The 22,664-nt window shown below is 33.0% G+C and overlaps 1 protein-coding gene across 1 annotated transcript in view; it reads left to right on the forward strand.

Moving 5' to 3' along the window:
• LOC118192641 (uncharacterized) overlaps positions 1 to 22,004 on the forward strand; it is a 64,257-nt gene extending 42,253 nt beyond the window's left edge. Inside the window, exon 3 of the mRNA XM_085813609.1 lies at positions 21,491 to 22,004. Within this exon, the coding sequence (XP_085669735.1) occupies positions 21,491 to 21,989 (499 nt within the window). The 3' untranslated portion in view covers positions 21,990 to 22,004. The remainder of the gene's footprint in view (positions 1 to 21,490) is intronic.
• The last annotated feature ends 660 nt before the right edge of the window (positions 22,005 to 22,664 follow it).

The following is a 22,664-nucleotide window of genomic DNA, read 5'->3' on the forward strand; positions in this document are numbered from 1 at the left end:
TCATCTAAACGAAATTTTGTCAAAAGGTGAAGGTGATTATAAAAGAATTAAGTTAAAATGTCATAATTTGATTTTTTATAAGAAGTCAAATCTTAAGATATGGTTTTTTAAACTTAACATCTCGCATGAATTTTACGATTCGGGTTTATGGCGGGATGAGGTAATACGTATGCATCCCTTTGGTTGCACAACATAATGAACAAAGTATTATTTTAGAAGAAAATTTAGATTATAATCTTAGAATTCCTGACACCTAAATTTTAACCTTATTCTGCTACAAAATTTTAAATTATATTTTTTATTAGTTATCTCTCATATTTGAATAGATTGGTTAATTAAAAATTATGTATCAAGTTCATTTGAGTACATCTTTTATCTTCGCTCTTAAAAATTGCGCGGAGGAAGAATTGTTCTCAAAAGAATATTTAAATATCCAAAATAAAATATTTAGTTTTTGAATATTTTAAAATTTATCTAAAATTAATTAAACTGTTTAAAAATATATTGCCCTGCATATGGGCTGTTAAACTATAACATGTTATGTATACGTTTAAAGGATAATGTTTTAAAGATTAGACTTAAGGCGTTAAACTCACCAAATTCAAAGCCGTGCCTGCTGATTATTATTAAGAATAAGGCTGAAGCTGTCAGGCGCCTAATTAATTTATGATAAATAATTGTGCTATGCATAAAGAAACTCTTTAAATAAAGGAAGTCGTTAAAGATTAGAACTTTACGTAACAGCCGAACAGCTAATTTCCATCAGAAATCTTCCACGAAGTAGATAATTCCATGCACAATATATATACATATGTGTAAAGACGCAGACTAAGATATAATGACAAAAATATTTTGATTGCGTAGATACTTAGATGTTGATCCATAATGAAGAGCAAACTTGGTAGCTGAGGCAGATTAAATATGCCTTTTATTTCAGCTGATGTTCGCGACCATAAATACTTGGCTCATTAATTGTTGCCTGTTCCAGAATAGTTATATTTTTTGTATTGTTTTGTGGAGGAAAGGAAAACAAGAAGTAGCAGTCTCTGCACCCACAGAGGTAGAAGCAAAAAAGGTATGGTTATTTGAAATTAGGGGAATAATTTTGAATTGTCACATACTTTTCCATTTAATCAGAAGCAAAAAGGAAAAGCTAAGTCTCAGGGATGAGATAATCTGGATTTAAGAACAGTACGCCATAGTGTGTCATACTCCCTCGCCTCTTTTTTATCATTATGTTTTACTGTACCTACCTTTATACAATATGGCAACAGGATTATGCCTAATGAAAGCGTTTTAGTGCATTGCTTATTTATTCCTTGGCTTTTGAATTTTTCTAATGTTAATTTTCTTAGCTTATTCTTTACGTAAAGGAGAAAATATTCTGATTATGAAACGTATCCTTGCCAGTTCATGCAAACTGTCTCTAAATATTTCTTTAAAACTTCCCTCTGAAATTATTTATTTAGATTCTCTCTTGCAAGAAAATTTAGACTAAAGAATCAAAGATATTCCTTACATGGGATCTTGTAGTGCAGAGCATAAGTGGTTTATTTTCAGGAATAGCTCTTTTCTAAATTTAAACGGGCTGCACAAAATCGTTTTGTTTAAATTTTTTAAATAGTATACGTATAATCAACTAATTTCATTTTAGATTTATTTTACACCCAATTAAAAAAATATTTTGCTGCTTTCTGACATTTACGCTTAATAAATGAATTTATTATAAATACTATTTTTTCTAAATTAACCATATCCAAAACAAACTAAAATACCAGCTATTATTTTCAAGTTGTGATTTGTCAATACTGTGGTATCAGTACTGTAAGAAGTCCCTTAATGTTGTGGTTAAAATGGAAACAGATTTAAAGCTGTAACTAAACCACTAATGGAAGCTACTATACATAAACTTGCTGAAAAATAGCGTCAGAAGAGTTCAGAAAATAATATGGAAAAGAAATTATGCGAAACATGTTTTTAACCTGGAGAACGTTACTGATTTTCGTAATAGCATGCTACGGTCTCCTTCGAAATAAACGCATCGATTATCTCAACAATGTGAGTTATACATTCGTCGTGCCATAAAACAATGACATGGATTTGGGTTGGAAGCCATACAGCCATGTGTACAAATAGGCGCTTTAAAGCAATGTGCTATATATTCGCTCATATTAAATATCTGGATGTAACAAAAGTTTTACGAAAAAAAAAAGTTCTTGATAACATTAGAAAAAAATAAACATGAAAGCAGCAAGCAGTAACCACCACCAAAATCTATGATTTTCTGAATACGTTTTGGTAGGCTAGGAACTTGTTGGTGCCTCGAGTCCAAAAACAGATCAACTTCATTTCGGACGTCCTGTGCAGAATGGAAGATAGCACCAGCAAGATGTAGATGCAGGTGTGAGAAAAAGTAGAAAGTCTGAAGGAATGATGTCGGGGCTATATGGTGGGTATTGCATAAGATCCCATTCGAGTCTGTACAGAGTCCAGCCCGTGAATGCAGACACGTGTAGTCTTTCTTGCATTATCATTTTGCTCCGGAAATTCAGTTCGTTTTTCCTCGATAGCAGCGTTAACGCGGGCTAGCATCTAGCTGTACACCTTACTGTCGAAAGTTTTATCTTTTTCCAGATGCTCATTGTGGGCAGTATCACGGCAATCCCACCAGATACAAAGCATGATCCTTTTGTTAGTCAAATTGCGCTTTAAGATGCTGCCAACGGGCTTACCAGGCGCAGATCAAACCACTTTTCTACGTGTGTTGGTGAAGTAAATCCACTTTTCATCACAAGTGAAGATCCGGCCCAGAATTTTATCTTTGCGTTGATATTCGAGCGGATTAGTGTAGGCTCGAAAACCTCTGTCCTTATCTGTTTGAGACAGCTCATGCGCACCCAGCGCTTGAAGTTGTGAGTCAAGTTTAGGCGATGCATAACACGACTAATGGGCATAGCACTGACATTTAACTTCTTAGCAAGCCTTCGAACGGTTGCATACTGATCTTCTTTTAGAAGTTCTCTTAGGAGGGCCTCAGCAGCATCAGTAGGCCGGTCAGAGCCTTCTGTTTCTTGAATATCATATTCCTTGTTTTTTAGCTTTCGATACCAAACCTTCACAGTGTCATATGATACAACATTAGTACTTCAAGCTGAACACACGATTTGGTGACATTCTGTAGCTGACTTTTTGCACCAGAAGTGAAGTAAATGATGATTCTATTCTGGTAGCTTGATAGTTCCAATTCAATCACCTTATACTAAATGATAATCGCATTTTTTTTTCAAACTTCACAAAACAGTGTTCTAAAGCAAGTCTTCTTCTTTCAAATGTCAAAAATTATTTTACAAAATATGATTAAACACGCCGACGCGAAGTGTCTGCGCAGACGATACTTGAGGTGGAGGGAAACTTTTGTTAAAAACCGATTTGTACTCAAATAAAAAGAGTGTTGTACTAATCAACTTCTAAAAATATCATTTAAAATATACTTAGAACTTAATTATAACAAAATGTGAATTAAAATAACACGCCAAATAACCATTATTGGATGTGCTAAGGCAGCACAAATCAGTGTAATGTGCGAAGGATAGATTGGAAGATTTAAATATGGAACCTTCTTCTTCAACTGCAGAAATGCAAATTGCGAAAGAGAAGCCTATGCTCAGGCAATAATAATGAAAAAAGAAAGCCAAGCTACTGGTGCCATCTATTGATGAAAATGAGATCATTTTCTTAAAATCTGAGGACGGATTGGGACTGATAACTACAACTGCGAGAATTTTATAGCTGTAAAACTCCTCTATAAAATCTAATTTGCCAATAAAGGATGTTTTTTGAATAATTGCGGCAGCAGAAAAATGAAAAATGGAATTTTTTGACCAACAGTATAACTGGGCTACAGAGGATTTATGTGTTAAGTTTTTCATAGCATATGACTCATGTTCCTCACAACGACATTTTAAGGCTCACATGTATAAAAATTTTTCAGTTCTAATTAATGATTCCCTATCCAATCTGCCTTTACTCTCGTCTTTTAAGGGAATTATTTCAGAATTGTTTTCATTTTTTATCAGTGGAGGACACAGTAGCTTTAATTCCTTTTTCTCATTGTTATCGCCTGAAGACAGACTTCTCTTTCGTCATTTGCACTTCTGAAACTAAAGAAGCAGTTTCTATATTTAAACCTCTGAACCTGGAAATTAGGAATGTTACTCTGATTTTTGTTGCCTTAGCCGCTCCAGTTGATGATAACTAACTTTTGTGCTGCAGCAGTAGGTTCACACTGTTGTTTGATAGAGAGTAAGCCTTATTCATACAAAGAAGTATGGTTACTCTAAAGCGAGGTTACAGCTCGTTTGGAACAGTAAATTTCGAAAATTTTGGAGACGCTGATGAAAGCATTCTCTGTGCTCACTATTTTTCTTAAATTACTCTATAATATCTGCAAATTGTTCTTTTATAGGAATGATAGTTGTTTCATTTTGCTGCTTTGAGTAACCCATGGGATGAAGTGGCAAAACTAGGTCTCAACTCGTTTCGTTTCTTTTGTTCGTAGAATAAAATAGTTTTTTTTTTTTTTCAGAATGTTTCAGAATGAAGCAAGAGCATTAAAAATTGAAAATTAATTATAAGATACATATATATATATTGAAGTTTATTATTATCTTTTATTATCATACCCTTGAATAAAAAATTAAGGTGGCATTTGAAACTGGAATCAATTAATGGAAAACTTTTACAATTATGTCGAATTTTCTAACAGGTACTTAGTTTTTAGCTTTTTCTTTTTACACTAAGAATAATGGCTGTGTTCAGGAATACATTTAAATGCAAACAGCTATTTTCATAGCTGAAAATTCACGAGAAATGAACCCGATTTAACAAGGAGCATTTACAATCCGTGATGAAGATAATTTCTAGCATTTTTTTTTTTTTTTTTTTTTTTTTTTTTTCAGAATTGTACGTCATTAAGTTTCAAGCTGTAATACTAAATAAAGAAATTTATAATAATTTATATGTAAACGTATCTATTTTTATTTATATGTCGAAGAAAAATACATAAATAAGAGACATAGACTAAGTTGTCATTATTTCAGAATTTCATTCCACTTAAAAAATATCTCTGAAAACTTAAATTGTTTTCATGATTTGTTTATTTTTAATTTAAATTAAAGCGTTTAACGATAATTAAACAAGTTAGAATGCTTTGAAATAAATGTTAGTTTGAAAATTTAATACTTAGCGTTCAATATATTTGAATTACAAAGTGTAACCAACAAAAACAACAACAACAGAACAAAAAAAAAAAAAAAACTACTTGCAAGTACAAAATTTTAGTTTCAGTTAGAAAAGAAATAAGAATTTGAATTTTTTCCCTTTTCAATATTATTATTACTGTTTAATCATGTTAAAGCAAATATTTCACAAGTAAAATTTAAAATTTATTTAAAATATTTTTCATTTTGCTATTCACAAATTTTAATTTTGTTTTAAAAAAAGTGTTCTGGCCGGGAGATGTTTCCAGATCGTGCATTTGGTCCGCATGTAATTTAAGTTTGAAAGCCATATTAAGTCATATTACAGCCTAGATCAGCACAGAGATAGCCTTCGTGTGAATTTTTTTGAAGTGATGCTCGAAATTTTATTTGTTCTATTAAAGGGTAAGATGCAAGAAAAACATTCATTCAAGAAGTGAAAATGTCTTTAAGTATTTTTTGATGAGTCGCTTTTAAGTATTTTGAGGTATTCATTGTTTATTCAATGTTATCTTTGACTCAAATTCAATGTTATCTTTGACTATCACAGAAACTATTTCTTTTTTTTTTTTTCTTTTTTTTTTTTTTTAAATTCGATGTAGGTATTTCGTTTTATGGTGTTTGTCATTAAGTTTCAAGCTGTAATATAATAACAGATTTATAAATGGTCAGTAATCAAAACCTGTATATCAATCATAGTACTTTTTTCTATAAAAACAGCGTATTTCTCAAAATTAATCGACGATACATCTTTAAGGCTAATTTCGGAATGAATTCAGGCAGAATTTTTATTGGTTGGTGGCGCCATCTCTCGCCTTTAAGTGAAAACGTCTTTGAGAAATATCCTAATAGAATGGAATTGATTTATCACGGTATAAATAAAATTAAAAAATGATATTAACATTTTCAATGCACAGCAAGCTAATCTACTTTTAAAAAGATGTGCCAGAAAAGTCCTTCACATTAGAATTTGAATCTTAGATTAATTGACATAAGAATTTGAATTTTAGATTAATTTTTTATTTACTAAATATCTACTAAAGTATCTACTAAAATCTCACTAATCTCACTTTATCAATTAAATTAATAGAAGAAATTAATAAAAAATTCACAGAATTTTGGATATATTAAATTGATTGCAATGGCAAATATTGTTAACTAATATTATGCTAGATTAATAATTTTACGCTTGAAATCAATACTCAGTTTCAGCTAAAGTGCCGCGGTCTAGGGTTCAGGTGTATTTTCATATCGAGAATAGATCATAACATATACATAACATTATTATAGAATTTGCTTAAATAGATTTCTGTACCCTTCTCTACCATATTAAAATAAATTCATGTTAGATAAAAATATATCAGATAAAGTGTTCTATGTAAAGTCTAAGAATTCTAAGAGTAAAGACTAAGTAAAAAAAAAGTTATGAAAAGTAAAGACTAAGAGCTTAAAGTGGTATGTAAATAATAACTCCAGATGAATATTACATATCACGAAAGCATCACTAGGCAATTCCAAACTTAGTCAAGCTGCTGAAGTAAGACTTAAATAAGAGTAAGCCTCATTTTTAACAAGCATGCACTAAATTTATTATCTAATTTTACATTTTACCAAAACCGAACTCTTTACTAAGTGCAAAATATATATTTAGAATTTTTTCCGTTGTAAGTCAAGGTTGCCTTTTGCCCACCGTTAAATTAAATATGTTATTCTTATCAGTTATAATAATGTTCTTATTCTCAAATTAAGTACAGAGTGTGTTTACGCATTATTGAAACGATTTAGGTAAAGAATTTTAAAAAGCAAATATTTTGGAACAAAAATTTTTAATGTCACTATATTATTTGAAATGAGAATTAGCGTCTATAATTTTAAAATTTATTCTTTAAAAGTGTAGCTTGTAAACAAGCTGTGGATTGGAGAATATGTTTTTGTGCTTTCCGAAGATAAATTTTCCTGTTTCGTAACTCAAAAACGTCGTAAAATGTATAGTATTAAAATTTTTAAAATGCAAAATGAGCAACATTATCAAGCGGAACGAAAAAAAAAAAAAAAAAAAAAAACCATCAATCATTACTTCTGCATGGAAAGAAGACTCGAAACGAATATCCCAAAAAGGTACGTACCTATTTCCAATGCTTCTAGACTTAGATGGCTGGGTTACAACAGAAAATCCGCCGATACGGAAATCAATTGCTCAGTCTTTAAGAATATCTGTAGCAGCAATAAATAAAATAATAAACGATGATTTAAAACTTAAGAAAGTTAAAAAAAAAAAAAAAAAACCTAATGTTCGCCAACTCAGAATAATTTGTAGAATCCTGTATGAAAGCTATTTAGTAGGAGATAAAAGGAAATACACCAGACCCTTGATGAAGCGTGGGTTCACCTACACCACTGTACAAAAAAAAGGTTTATTTATTTTCGAAAACGATCCGAAAAAACTGTACAAAACTGGTATGTCAATGCAAAGGGAGTTTCAGTAAAGGGTTTACGATTGACATAGGAGTCTTTTACAGCGGGTAATTAAAAATATAAAGAGTGTAAAAAAATGTAAAAATCAACTCAATGTACTATAAAAGAGAAAGTTCTACGTTTGATAGTTGCAGAAAAAATACCATTTCTTTATCCCAATGATTTTATATGGGTCGTTCAAATGAAAGTAGCACTACGGTCGGTTTGAGAAACAGTTTAATGATTTTAATATAAATTAGTATACAAAAGAAAGTCATCTTGTAAGTTGAAACAAGTGTGCCAGTGGTCCACAAGACGATGGATATCTGAGTGAAGAAACTCCGGTGTTGGTTGTGGAACCAATTTTCAATGCACTGACGCACTGGGGCAACGGTGTAGCACCAGGGTGCCTGGATCAAGGACCCTACCCCTTGTAGAACAGATGTTTTATTTCGAATACTGTCATGAGTAACTAGTATATATTTAGAATTTTTATATATGTATATATGTAAGAAAAATAAAGAATATATAAAAGATTAAATTAGCAACGTAAATTTCCCTTCTCTATTTCTAAAAGTAGTAACCCCTCTCTGCACTGCGTCATTTCGAGAAAAATCTATGTCAAATGATTCTTACGTAATTAGGATGATGTAAATTGAACTTGAACTCAACCAGCCAATAGTAATTTTACAGCAATATTTATCATCCAATCACAATGCTTTGAGAACCAAAACTAACTCAGTCTGACTTGAGATTTCATCCTGTACATTACGCACTTACTTTCCGTGCTTTGGCCTGGCGGCACTGCTGTCTGCCTGCTGCTGCTTTCTTGCTACAAAGTTATAAAAAGTGTAAGCCCACAGGCACATTTAATGTGCCGACTTGTGTGTAGCCACCACATGTTGCTGAAAATGAAACTGAAGATTTAATCTGCATTCGCCTCCAATTTGCTTCTGAGTTTGATTATGTTATTACAACTGAATCGACAGCGCACATGTCCTGTGCGTTGAAATTCCAGTGGAAATGTCATCGCAATGTCTGCAATAACCAACCATCTCTTCAAACTTCCAAGTAAGTGTAACGGAAATTCATAATGGATATTCGAAAAAAAAAAAAAAGGCGTTTTACATTATCAAAGTGTGCCTGTTCTTCATAGAAGTGTTATCCAAATTTGCCTAGGCACCCTGTGCCACCAGTGCAGAGAACACACTGGTTAGCTCAAGAGGACAGCCCTATTGAAAGATATGTTTGTTTAGAAGTATTGCGAGGCCTTCCAGTTTGGTAAAATCAGGAATTGTAAATGAAAGATAATAGCGGTGAAACCATAATTTCTGAAACTGTTATCCTATTATATTTATGGTGTTAAAATGTAATTTATCAGTATGGAAATTAGTATCATCAATATTTATGTGCGTTACATTTAATTATTAGTAATGATTATGTAAAAATTGATTTTGTTATATTTTGTGATAACAAGAACCTTCCCTGAAGAATTATGATTTGTGAGCTCTCAAACAAAAGACTTTTGGACTGAAATGCTCAAAAATTCTCTCTAAAACTCTAAAACTTAAAATTGATTAAAAAAATTGATATTTATAAATTATACTTTACAGGATCAAAATTTTATGATTTATGTTTTTTTTTTTTTTTCATTTGCTAGTACTTTAACGCTTTCTCTTTAAAAAGGCTTCTCTGTCGCTAAGCCTTTTTCTTCTTGAAGGAGGGATATGTAAGAAAAAGAATATGAAAAAGATTAAATTAGCAGCGTAAATTAATTTTCCTTCTCTATTCTAAAAATGGTAACCTCTATTTGCACTGCTTCATTTCGAGAAAATTCTATGTCATATGATTCTTACGTAATTCTGATGATGTAAATAGAACTAAAATTGAAACAGCCAATAGTAATTTTTAAGAAATATCAACTGTCCAATCAGAATGTTTTGAAAACCAAAACTAACTCAGTTTGACTTCAGATTTCATTCTGAACATTACACACTTTCTTTCTACGCTTTGGCCTAGCTGCACTGCTGTCTGTCTGCTGCTGCTTTCTTGCTACAAAGTTATAAAAATGTAAGCATTTTTGAACAGACACATTTAATGGGTCGACTTGTGTGTAGCCGTAACATGTTGCTGAAAAAAAAAAACTGAAGATTTAATCTGCCTTCGCCTCCAATTTCCTAGTCATTATGGATCAGCACATCTACGGCATCCAAATTCCTGCTCTTCAGTTAATTCTGACTTTGGTTTTATTACATACATATATATATAATTAAATCATGTTTTTAACATTTCTTTTAAAAGTTATAAGAATAGATATAAGATAAGAGATAAATTTAAAAAAAGACTAAAGTGTGCGTCAAGTTTCAATTTTCAACGGTAGCTTGGACCTCATTATCGTCGGCTAATCGCAGTCCCTTCAGAGATTTCTTGAGTGACCAAAGATGTGGTAGTCACACGGTGAGAGGTCCGGGCTGTAAGGGGGATGTTAGAGAACCTCCCAGCGGAATTACCGTAACAATGTTTGGCGCCCCCCGGCCACATGAGAACGAGCATTATCATACAAGAGGATAACCCCGCGTGACAGCATGCCACGTCGGCGGTTTCTTGATATTCTCAGTTTCTGCAGTGTGGCACAGTATGAGGCAGCAATGATAGCCATTCCAACAGTAGTGGGCCGTCAACGTCCAAGAAGCACATTAGCATGACTTTACCAGCTCTAGTGGATGTGCGAGCCTTCTTCGGGTGTGGGGATGAAGAGTGTCGCCATTCCATGCTCATGCTTTTGGTGGCTGGATCAAAGTGATGGCATTATGTTTCAGCAACGGCAATGATCCTTGAAAGGAATTGGTTCCCTATTTTGTGGTACCGCATAAGGTGTTGCATGGAAACAGATATGCGATGAATCTTTTGCTCCTCTGTCAGATGTTTTGGCATCCATTGCGCACAAACTTTGCGGTATCATAACCTTTCACGCAGTATTGTGTGCACACTTCCTAGGCTCATACACATGTCCTCCGTTATTTTTAGAGTGGTGATTCGTCGATTCATTTTCACCAGACGGTCCACATCTGCAACTGCTTCCTGGGTAATCACCGCATGCCCTTAACCAGATTGTGGCCAATTGTCAGTACTGTTTCTTCCACTATGAAAATCCCTACGCCATCGAAATACCGATCTGCGTTTCATACATTCCATGTCATGCACAGTTTGCATTCGACGATAGATTTCAGAAGCACTCATACTTCACGCTGTTAAAAATTGCACGACCGCGCGTTGACACCATTTGGAGGCATTCATGATGCGAACGATCCATTAACATTTAACGCGCTCTGCCGTTATCAACCAAACATCTGGCAGGATATGACGATATTCCATGCAATCCCAGCACACTGCGTCCTCAATAGGTGCATGCACAGTCATCTTTCTCTTTAAATGGCTGAGCTGTTACAGCAATGCCACTTTCATTTGAACGACCTTTATATAAGAGCGAAACTTCATCGAGACAAAGCAACAAGTCATCTTCGAAAAGATCAATGCATTTCTTGAAAAAATGAAGAATGGTATAGCTACTGCATATATACCTTTACAACGTACTCCCGCAAAGTTTCCTGAACTTTATGAATAGACTATTGTGCCCCTGGTCTCTTAAAAGGAGTTCTTTCTAGGTTCAAACCCACCACGATTGACGGACTGTGGAAAGCAAGGAAAGAGGAATGGAAATCAGTATCCCTAGATATTTTAAAAAAAGCACTTTTACCATGAAAATCACGTTGTAGACTTATAATCCGGAAAAATAGCTATCAGATCGAGCATTTAAAAAAATGCTCTTTGCATTTTAAACCTTAATTAAACACCCCCGAAATTGTTTTAAAAGTATGTAAACATCCTCTGTATTATTATTGAAAGGCTTTTAGAAGGTGTTATTTTTCTTCATTCTTTATTTATTGAAATATCTAACTCAATAGATATATTTCTTATACTAATTCAGAAGTCAAACAACAAAAATCAGCGTTATACCTACAAAATTTTCACAGGACTAGTTTCGATGGTTTTACCGAACCATCATCTTCAGCTGCAAAACCGCAAATGAACAAGATAGGAAATAATGATTAGATAAGATAAGAAAGCCTGGACAAGAATAAGCAAGTGACGCCATCTGTTGGCGAAACCAGAACTAAAACATAATTTCTCTAAAAGCCGAAGGCAAATTTGGAATTGAATTAGGATCGTTAACTAGAACAGAAAGATTTTTATGAATGTGAAATGCCTCTATAAAATCCAGTTCTCCAATGGAAGATGTTTTTTGAATAATTTTGGCAGCAGAAAAATTGAAAGTGTGATTTTCGGACCAACAATGTTGAGCAACAGAAGACTTCTGTGTTTCCTTTTTTCTAACATATGCCTCATGTTCTTTGACGCGAAATTTTAAGGCTCTCCTAGTTTGGCCAATGTAAATTAAACCACACTGGCAAGGAATCCTATAAATACCCCAGGAATTCATATCCGGAATGGGGTCCTTGAGTATAGAAGTTGGAATTTTATTGATGGGAGAATAAACAACCCGAAAATTAAACTTCTGCAAAATATGTGCAACTTTATAGCTAATTGATGGAAAGAAGGGAATGACAACAGAATTTTTATAATCTCCTAAAATAAGAGTGTGGCTTTTAGTGTGTTGAGATGAGAATTTTTTAACTGCTTGATTAATAATGTTGGGTGAAAAGCCCCTGTCAATAGCTATTGCTTTTAAATAATTTAGTTCTTCATCAAGGGCTAGTTTGGAGGAGCAAACTTGAAGAGCACGGAAAACATAGGAATAAAATGAAGCTAACTTTTGTTTAGTCGGATGACATGATTTAAAGTGTGGTGGAAGGCAAACCGATGAAGGTTTACGGTAAACTGTAGTACTGAAGTTGGATGTGTTACGTGTGACCAGAATGTCGAGAAACGGAAGAGAATTGCAAGTCTCAAGTTCAAAAGTGAACTGAATAGCAGGATCAATAGAATTCATTGTTGAAAGAACTTTATTTAAATCATCTTTATTACCTTCAAACAGGGTAAAAGTATCGTCTACGTAGCGGAACCATGCCGGGAAGTTTAAAGTTTCAAACAATTTTGATTCATAATAATGCATGTAGATATCAGCCAGGATGGGACTGAGGGGGCTTCCCATGGCTAATCCCTCAGTTTGCTTGTAATATTTATTTTGGAAAACAAAATGTGTTTGTTTCAAACAGAGTTGAGTGAGAGAAATTAGCTCATCAATTTCGATGCAAGAGAAATGAAATTCGCGAAGTCTGGTTTCTAGACATCTTAATGCACCCTCCACTGGGACATTGGTGAATAATGATTTTACATCAAAAGAAACCATGAGTAAATTACTAGGAGAAATGTTTTTAACCTTTTTTACAAACTCTATTAAATTTTTTATGGTGTAAATGTTATTGTCTAAGAGAGTGGAAAATCTAGAAACTAAATATTTAGCTAAAGGATACGAATCAGTACCTAAATTTGATACAATAGGGCGGAAAGGAATACCACTTTTATGAATTTTGGGAAGAGCATATAATCTGGCACAATTCGCAACAGATGGGATAAGCGAATGTTTTAAGTTGCTTGAAATGATTTGCGAAGATTTGATCGCAGTTTTTATTTTGGATAAGTCCGAAGGTGAAGGATCTTTAGGGATCGGATTATATGGTCCTTCGTTTAAGAGTTTAGTGACACCATCGATGTAAGTGTTCTTATCCATGACGACTATCTGGCCACCTTTGTCAGCCTTTGAAATGATAATATCCGGGTTAGAATGAATTTCGCGCATTGTAGCTCTTTCTCTCGCAGTTAGATTTGGTTTCAAAGGTTTATTATTGAATTTCACATTATGAGCGATAAGATGCCTAATCATTTCTTTCTGTGAATCTGAAACTTTACTGAACTTGAAAGCTTTTTCGATAGGAGCCAAAATCTTTGGAATCGAGGGTTTACAGGTTTGTGAGAAGTTAAAATTATATTTTAGAATTCTCTCTTGTTCTTCTGAAAGACTAACATTAGAAATATTAACTACTGGCTTGATGTTTACAATGGGAAGATTTTTTGAACTACTTGAACTGGAAGACCGTAAAAGAAGTTTTTCGAATTTAACTGCAAGGGTGTTTTTATGAAGGTTAACTGCATTCTCCGTTCTAGACCAAGACTTTTGTTCAAGGGCAGTGAATTTTGGATATGATTTAGCGAGTTCCAGATGAAGCTTATAGAGTTCATGTTCAATTTTGGACAATTGTTGACGTGTATCCCTTATCACGGACCGAAGTAAGGCAAGCTTGCAATTTAACAGAATTCTTGAAACGCGACTCGAAGGTTTTTGATTAGAATTGATTTGAATAAAATTAGGGATCAATTTTTTACATTTACATTTAAGTAAAAAGTCAAGATGATTCAGGAATTTTTGCCGTTTCAGGCGTAATTTAGGCGTTCTTCTTTCCATCAATTAGCTATAAAGTTGCACATATTTTGCAGAAGTTTAATTTTCGGGTTGTTTATTCTCCCATCAATAAAATTGCAACTTCTATACTCAAGGACCCCATTCCGGATATGAATTCCTGGGGTATTTATAGGATTCCTTGCCAGTGTGGTTTAATTTACATTGGCCAAACTAGGAGAGCCTTAAAATTTCGCGTCAAAGAACATGAGGCATATGTTAGAAAAAAGGAAACACAGAAGTCTTCTGTTGCTCAACATTGTTGGTCCGAAAATCACACTTTCAATTTTTCTGCTGCCAAAATTATTCAAAAAACATGTTCCATTGGAGAACTGGATTTTATAGAGGCATTTCACATTCATAAAAATCTTTCTGTTCTAGTTAACGATCCTAATTCCAATCCAAATTTGCCTTCGGCTTTTAGAGAAATTATGTTTTAGTTCTGGTTTCGCCAACAGATGACGCCACTTGCTTATTCTTGTCCAGGCTTTCTTATCTTATCTAATCATTATTTCCTATCTTGTTCATTTGCGGTTTTGAAGCTGAAGATGATGGTTCGGTAAAACCATCGAAACTAGTCCTGTGAAAATTTTGTAGGTATAACGCTGATTTTTGTTGTTTGACTTCTGAATTAGTATTTATTCGGCGTGTTATTGTGTCTTAATTATGTTTCTTATACTTAGACGAAATATACAGACGGAAATATGTTTTCGGGTTGAAAGTGCCAAGTTCTCAAACTGTGGTCCTCGAAGATTGCTCTCACAGCCTTGCTAGACTTGCAAAGATGTCCTGTTATTAGTAACCGAAATTACAAAAACTTTACATCTTTTCTTGCTGATAATATGTAATTAAGTACACTGGCATACCTTTCTCAAAATTTAATGAACTGAGGATAAATATATTATCAAAACTAAATGAACTATGTAAATCTCTGTCTGCAAAGTTATTTCTTGACTGTTCTCACTGCTGATGAGAAATTAAAGGAGTTTAAAGAGAAAACTTGCCTTCTTGGTTGGTTATGTAAAACAAAGAAATGTGACCATTTCCAACCTTAAACTCGTTTGTAGTAGAAAATTATATCGTTAATGGAAAAGGATTTTGCAGTGAAATACGTTCGCATTTCGAAAATCTGAGGTCGCAATTTGAAACTTATTTTCCAAGTGGTATATAACGAAAAGGGGTATATGACAAACTTTCATAGGTTCTTGATCTTTTTCATTGCGATTCTGAAAATAAAAAATTGTCATTGATGGAAAAAAAAAGTTAATTGAACTCTCTAATGACCAGGGGCGTAGCTAGAGGGGGCAAGGGGGACATCTGTTCCCGGGTGCAGAATCCAAGGGGCACCAAACTGATGTTACGACATTTTAGAATTAAATGTTTTCCATCCTTGGCAAGCAGTAGGGGGCGCGAAATCTTCAGTTGTCCCTGGGCGCTGAAAACCCTAGCTACGACTCTGCTAATGACGAAATGAATGAAATTTCAAGCAGAAAGGGCTTTAAAATTGTAATTCCTTTTACGGCTATGTATTTGTGGAAGAAAGATTTTTTTTTTTTTTTTCATCGCTAACTAAAATGAAAACAAAAGACCGAAATTAATCTGATGTACGCATTTGTCGATCTTCGACTTAAGCTTACCGGCGTACAACCAACATGGAACAGCTGTGCAAGAATCGGCGGACTCCTCCATGTCATCAATAGTGAGTACCAATATTTATTTCAATTTTACATAGAGGTAAAGATTTTCCAAACTCTAACAGGCTTGAAATACTGAAAACAAATACAATATTTCTTTCTATTAATTTAATTAATTTATATAACTATAACATTAAGGAAATTTTAATTAACGTTTTTAACAATTTTTAACATTCTAATTTTTTAAAGAACTAGGTGAAAGTGTCCCCACTAGAAAAAAGTGTGAGAAACCCTGGTTTAGCGCAAGCTGTCTTGAAGCGAGAAAAACCTAATTATTTATTCTAAAATGTTCCAATGAAAAGCATGAACTGTAACTATGTTAAAAAAGGTGAGATAACATTCAGAAAAATGTATCTTACTTTTGCTTTCCGGGAAATCAAACAGACAGAAAAAAGGAAATGTCACAAGAATTTATATCTCATACACAAGATATTTTACAATTCAAGTTTCATTAATTGAAAAGAAATTAACTTGGGCGTTGAATATTTAAGAAATCTACTGGAAAAATAGAATAAAACCAGAGTTATCAGTTCAACCATAGTTTTTAACTGAATGCGATCTGTCATAAGAGGAAAACGTCTTGAGAGATTTGATCAATCACAAGATGAGAAAAGTCTTTGCCAATAGCAAAAGCTCCCGATTAGGAACGCATGCTATAGAATAAGCCTTCAATGCATGAAAAACGTAAAAATAGAAATAAGCTAATTATTGTTTAGCAAAAAGAGAAAATGTTTAATGGGGAAGAGGGATTTGATTACGGCAAAGCACTCGAGAACCACGAAAACGTCCATACAGCCAGCACGTTCGCCAGAGTTCAGCGACTCAACCGTTCGGCCACTGGTGGGCCTGCGGGAAAAGAGTTGGATGAACAATAGCACTGAGTTTCTTAACCCTCTGCGGCACAATGTGTCCAGTCTGGGCACACCTAAAAATTTCCTTCTGTACGTACAGAAAAATTGAATGAAAAAGGATTTATAGGTTTGTATAGGTTGCTCTGAACCTTCTTTATTTATAGAAGATAGCAGCTCAACACAAACCAGTTCATATATTTTAGCCATGCTTTGTTTTTTAAGACCCTCATTTTTCAAAAAAAATCTTCCAGATTTTTTTAGGGTATAAAAGGAATTGTTTGAAAAGAAATTTCTATGTTATTTTTTTGACTGTATGCTAATCTCCTTATTCTATATTAGTTTTAAATTTTTACCTTGAAATCTTGCCTAAAATCAAACGGTGAACCCTAGGTGGGCCCAGACCGGGCTCACCGATAATCTAGGACAACTGAGAGTTTGTATTCTTTGTTTCTCCGTATCTCATCGGTCAGTTCATTGACAACAATGCTCGCTTCAGCACTCTTTTCGAAGCTTTATTCAATCAGTGTGCCAAAGTGTTATCTTCACAAAATTTTAATTTTACTTGTGCACTCCTCTAGGCCTACCTTTTTTTTTTTTTTTTTTAAATCAAAACTCCGATTTTAAAAGGTAGCGTGCCGGAAAGGGTTAAAGCCGTATGAGAACATCAAAGAAGGGAAAATAAAATATATTCAACTTCAGAAACGTAATGAATTATCATAACAGTGGATCATAATCGGTAATATATCTGTCAAATTCTTGTCACAAAAAATGAGAAGGTGTCATTGATTCGGGATCTCAAAGGTAAAAAACAGGTTTTAAGCAATTTTATTTCAAAACAGTGCTTCTAAATTTTTCTCGTCTATTTTAATTTAAAATTATATTTTTAAAATTTCTATAATTGTTTTAAATTACTATTACTGCTTGGAAAAGAAATACGCTTTAATAAAATTTTATTTAATATTAAACCAAACAGCTGTGTTAGATTGGCTTAGATTTTAAATAAAGCTGTATCGTTTTCGAAAACAACGTGATAGAGATTCCTATTCTTCAAAAGAAAAAAAATTATTTATGCCTGCTAGTTCATAGAGTTTTATTCAAAAACTGCGCCAATCTAAGACTGCTCTTTCAACTAATCTCAAATGATTGCTATTATTTTACATATCTAAATTTGCTATTTACTTTTTAAATTAATGCTCCTGATTGCCAAGTATTACAGATCCAGAACTTTTCATATTAGAAATTAAGCTTTGATTGCATTAAAAATAATATCAGCCGAGGAGGTAAAAAATTCTGGAGCTATCTATATAGTTTAGCATAGTTTGAATATTTGAAGGGAAGGGATCATTAACATAAAACTCAATCTTTTTCTCAAATAGGATCATGGATCAGGCAGAGGAGTTTTTCACCTTAACAAGTTTGATCGAGAAACTTATGAAGGCAAAAGCCTATGCGCACGAAATGAAAATGAAAGCAAAACGTTACGAAATGAAGAAGAAGTATCAAACATATAAAGCGAAGACTTTCAAAGACCTCATGAAAACAAAATTTGGCTACCCTGGTTTCGGTCTTCCAGGATTAAAAGATTCTTCGGATTCTTCGGAAGAGATGAAAAAGAAAAAGAAAGACGAAATAGAAAACATAAAAATTTTGGATTCGATGGAAGACTACGATTTTTCTCTTGATATATTCACACTGATTGGCTGAATGAGCAACATACATTAAAAAATCAGAGTAATTTTACGCAGGGATCCAACATTTGGGACTTAATAATATGCTGTAGCATCCACGGAATGCTCTGATCAACAAGTTTCCATTGCCATCAATAAACATTTTATCTACGAGAAAAGTTAAAAATTTTCTTGTGTTTTGTTTAAAGAATGTATTTTTTTATGCCTGCAGAGACACGAATTAGAGCCACAGGATGTAATACTTCTTAAAGAAGATAAGGAGAAGATTGAATTCATTAATTATGGTAAAGCATATCTTCGAAGAAGAAAACATATTTATCTATAAGAATCATCTACGGAGATATCTATCTGCGATAAGAAGAAGAGTGAGATGAAAGTTGGGTTCAGAAGAACAAAATATGTTTGTTTAGTTGAATTCACCATTCGTGTTTAAAACTTAGGACATTTCAGCTATTTGTCTGAGATAAATTGGGGAAGCGTGTAGTTATATAAAATTTCAAAATTTGCCAACAATACTTTTTTAATATCACTTTAGAAAAAGAACATATAAATAATTGTAAAATGTACAACGAGATTGTCGCACAAAGTTAATGTACGATGGGTATCTTGCCATAAACATGTTTTATGTTGTAGAATTTTATTGTACTGTCAGCCCTAGTTAGCAAACTTCTTTCTGTTTATACTTTCTCCCCAAACCTGTTGCTAAATATTAAGATAGAGTTATATTTAGGGGTACTATGACAGAAAACATCGAAATCAGATGTCCTTTTGAGCCGTTGATATTAGATACGTAGTTCTAACTGAGAACGTTCTTTGAATTGACGGTAGAAATAATTTTTTTTTACTTTCAAACATGCGGCAACAGTAAAGCAGAAAAAAAAGGGCGGGGAATAATTCTTTTATGCAACCTTCACAGCCTGAAACTCTCAATAAAAAGAAAAAAATCTATATAAATTTAGCTCTCAATTAATAAATAAAAATAAAGTAAAAGATTACAGTGTACTTTTCTGATAGCTCGAAAATTATGCGTTACGAAAAAAATCATTAAAAAAAATTTAATGTCATGAAAAAGTTTAAAGCTTACAACACTAATAAATTCAAAGCTTCGTTAAAAATGTTAACTTCATTAAAAAAATTTGTAAGACACAGGGGTCCAAAAATTTCATCAAGTCTTACAATAAAAATAAATTTCTGTTTCTATTGATCCTTTTATTCAGCTCTGAAAAATAACCATTTAAATTATTAAGTACTTAGTACTAAGCTCGAGCATCACTATAAAATTTAAACCAGAAGCCTTCTTTTATACGTCGAACAACTCATTAATGAGAAATAATGGTCTTGTGATATATTCGAAAGTTTTTCGTAGAGAAGGAAAAAATAGCGTTTAGTGAAGAGATTTTCTGTAAAATTTTCGCTACTCTTTCATTGATTTCACGAGTACAAATATTTAACTAACCGTGTGTAAGCCAAATTTTAAAATATTTATTTTTGACTTAGCACTTTGCAACGGAAACGCTATGCTAAAACTTACATTTTCTACTTTTAAAAATTAACTCGTCTACCATAATCTAATGCTTTAGCTTTAAGAATATTTTGCAGTTAGAAAATGTGTCTATCATCAACGGTACAAAAAAAAAAAAAAAAAAAAAAAAAAAAAAAACAATTTTTTTTTTACGTCATCGTAGCAACCGTACTATATATGCAAAAATGAGAACGCCGCCGCTGCCATTTCGTACATCAATCACACTGTATCATCTCATTTTGGTGGTCGCTTCACACTATTTAGCGTTTTTATATTTTTGAGAGGTTCATTTCAGAGATTCTCCATAACTGACATCTTGATGAATATTAGAATAATTTGCAATATATTTAATTTTATCGTACGACTTCGTGAAAAATTACATAGGAATAAGGAAAGTTTTCTAATTCTTGTATACTTAAGAGAAAAGTTAAATGCTCTGGGTACTAATTTCTTGGAGAATTCTTTTAAAATCTCTTTCTAGAAAGTAAGTAAAGCATTTAGGTTGATAAGAAAGCAATATACAAAGAAACTATACTTAGAAAATTAAACTGTAACTTTAGCTTACATTCATAAAATAATGTGAGTTATTTTTATCAGTTATCAGTTTAATTATAAACATAAATTTGTTTCTCATTCTAATTTTAGTAACGCAGATAGTGAAAAGTATATGACTTTTTTATTTTATGAAAAATATTACTCTATATTTTCCATAGCAATATTTTCGATAGAGACATGCACAAATATAAAATACAAAATTAGGCAAAAAATCAAATTTGGGTTGCCTGGTATAATAGGGAAAAAACGTTAACTATTTCAAGAAATTAAACGCAACGTTTCTCTTCTTCAAAAGGACAAAATAATCTGAAAGTATACAGAATCCTTTTACTCTCTTTACACACTAGTCATAAGTACATCACTGCATATCCATCTGCTTTGCATGGTTTCATTTTTTATATTTTGCATAAAGAAAGCAGAATACGCAGCAGCAGACGAAAGTTTTGCTGAAATATTTGTATAATTTATTTTATCATCGAACACGAAAACTGAACAAAAACGGCTTCGGACACAGCGTTCATTTTAATCTATTTGTGTGTGAAGATACGCTGATGTTACCACGGATTTTCAGTTTACTTGAAAGTAGAAGAGGAGGGACATTTAACAAGAAAATCGCCTGCATGCACCCAAAGTCAAGGAGAAAAAAAGCGTGAATAAACTCATGTCCCTCCCGTTGATGAAAAATTACTATCTGCAGCTTTATAGTGTGCAGAATTTTTCACATTATGCATATCTTATTGTCAATTTGTTTTGAATTTCCTTTAATTATAATTAAATATTCATAAGATCACACACTTTAAATGTTTTTGTACTACTTCACCTGAATTAAAGTTAAATTATTTACCAAGAATCAGATCTGAATTAAGGATCTTACTACGGTATTAGCCTAGCCTGAATATGAACCTCATATTTTTAACATGCATAGCATTTCTATCCCCTAATATTTATTGATGATCATTATAGGTTAACTAATTTTTTTCTCTGCGACAGGGTGCATACAGGGAACTCACTGAAGCCTTGGGAGAAAACCATTGACAATTTTTTGAAGCTGAAACTCTACATGATGGAGCAAAAAATGAAGACTAAGCGATACCAAATGAAAACATTATACAAGAAGCATAAATCTAATATGTTTAAGGAGATGATGAAAGAGAAGTTTAAACCCATTTTGATTCCCGTGGGGGGTCTTTTACCTCCAGGAGTGGCACCGGGAATGGTGCCTGGAATGATGCCTGGAATGATGCCAGCTGCCCCTGCTCCAGGAATGATGATGCCGCCAGGAGCTGGTATGATGATGCCACCACCACCCCCTGCCATGGGAAGGGCCAATTCGGAACACGTGGCAATTCGGCAACCTCCTGAAACATGGAGAGCAACACCTGGTGCATTTGATCATGATGAATCGTACGAAGAATATGAAAACGATCGTCCCAGAAAGAGAAATTCAGATACTATGTTTGATGATGAATACAGTGATGAATATTATTAGTAAATAGCTGATATTTAAGTACAAAGAAAGGTATGAAACAAACTGTCTGCTTGCGATATTTTTAGAGGCTTCTGAATCATTCTCTGTATGCACCTTATGAAAACAAAATATTTTGAAGCAATAATTTTTAATTCTAATCTTCAATGTTTCGAAAAACATTACGTCAGTAGATAAATATGCTATTATCTACATAGATATGTATATACATATATGTACGCACATCTATGTACTTATATATGCATATACGTTCGTACATTTAAATAAGAATATTCTAAGATTGCAAAATTAAAAAAAATCTGGAATTTTTTCGAACTTTGGTTTGAAAATTTCTCATAATCTATGCGGAAAGAATCTGTATATTCGCAGAAACATAAATAATAATTAAATCAAAATAAATGAAAATGACATTTTTTTCTCGCTTTTAGGGTGCATACAGGGGACGTAAATCCTTGGGAAAAAACTGTAGGAAACTATATGAAGATAAAAGCAAAACTGCACGACATGAAGATGAAGACGCAGCGGTATCAAATGAAAATGCTGTATAAAAAGCACAAATCAAAGATGTTAAAAGAAGTAATTAATGATAAAAATAAAGGTTTCAAAAACATTATTTTGCCTATACCGTCCGACATGATGTCCTCAGCAGTTATGTCACCTGATATTATGCCAGCAGCT

This window comes from Stegodyphus dumicola, chromosome 3 (assembly GCF_044657685.1).
Source record: "Stegodyphus dumicola isolate Sdum_Otavi_A_Nest chromosome 3, ASM4465768v1".
Taxonomy (NCBI): domain Eukaryota; kingdom Metazoa; phylum Arthropoda; class Arachnida; order Araneae; family Eresidae; genus Stegodyphus; species Stegodyphus dumicola.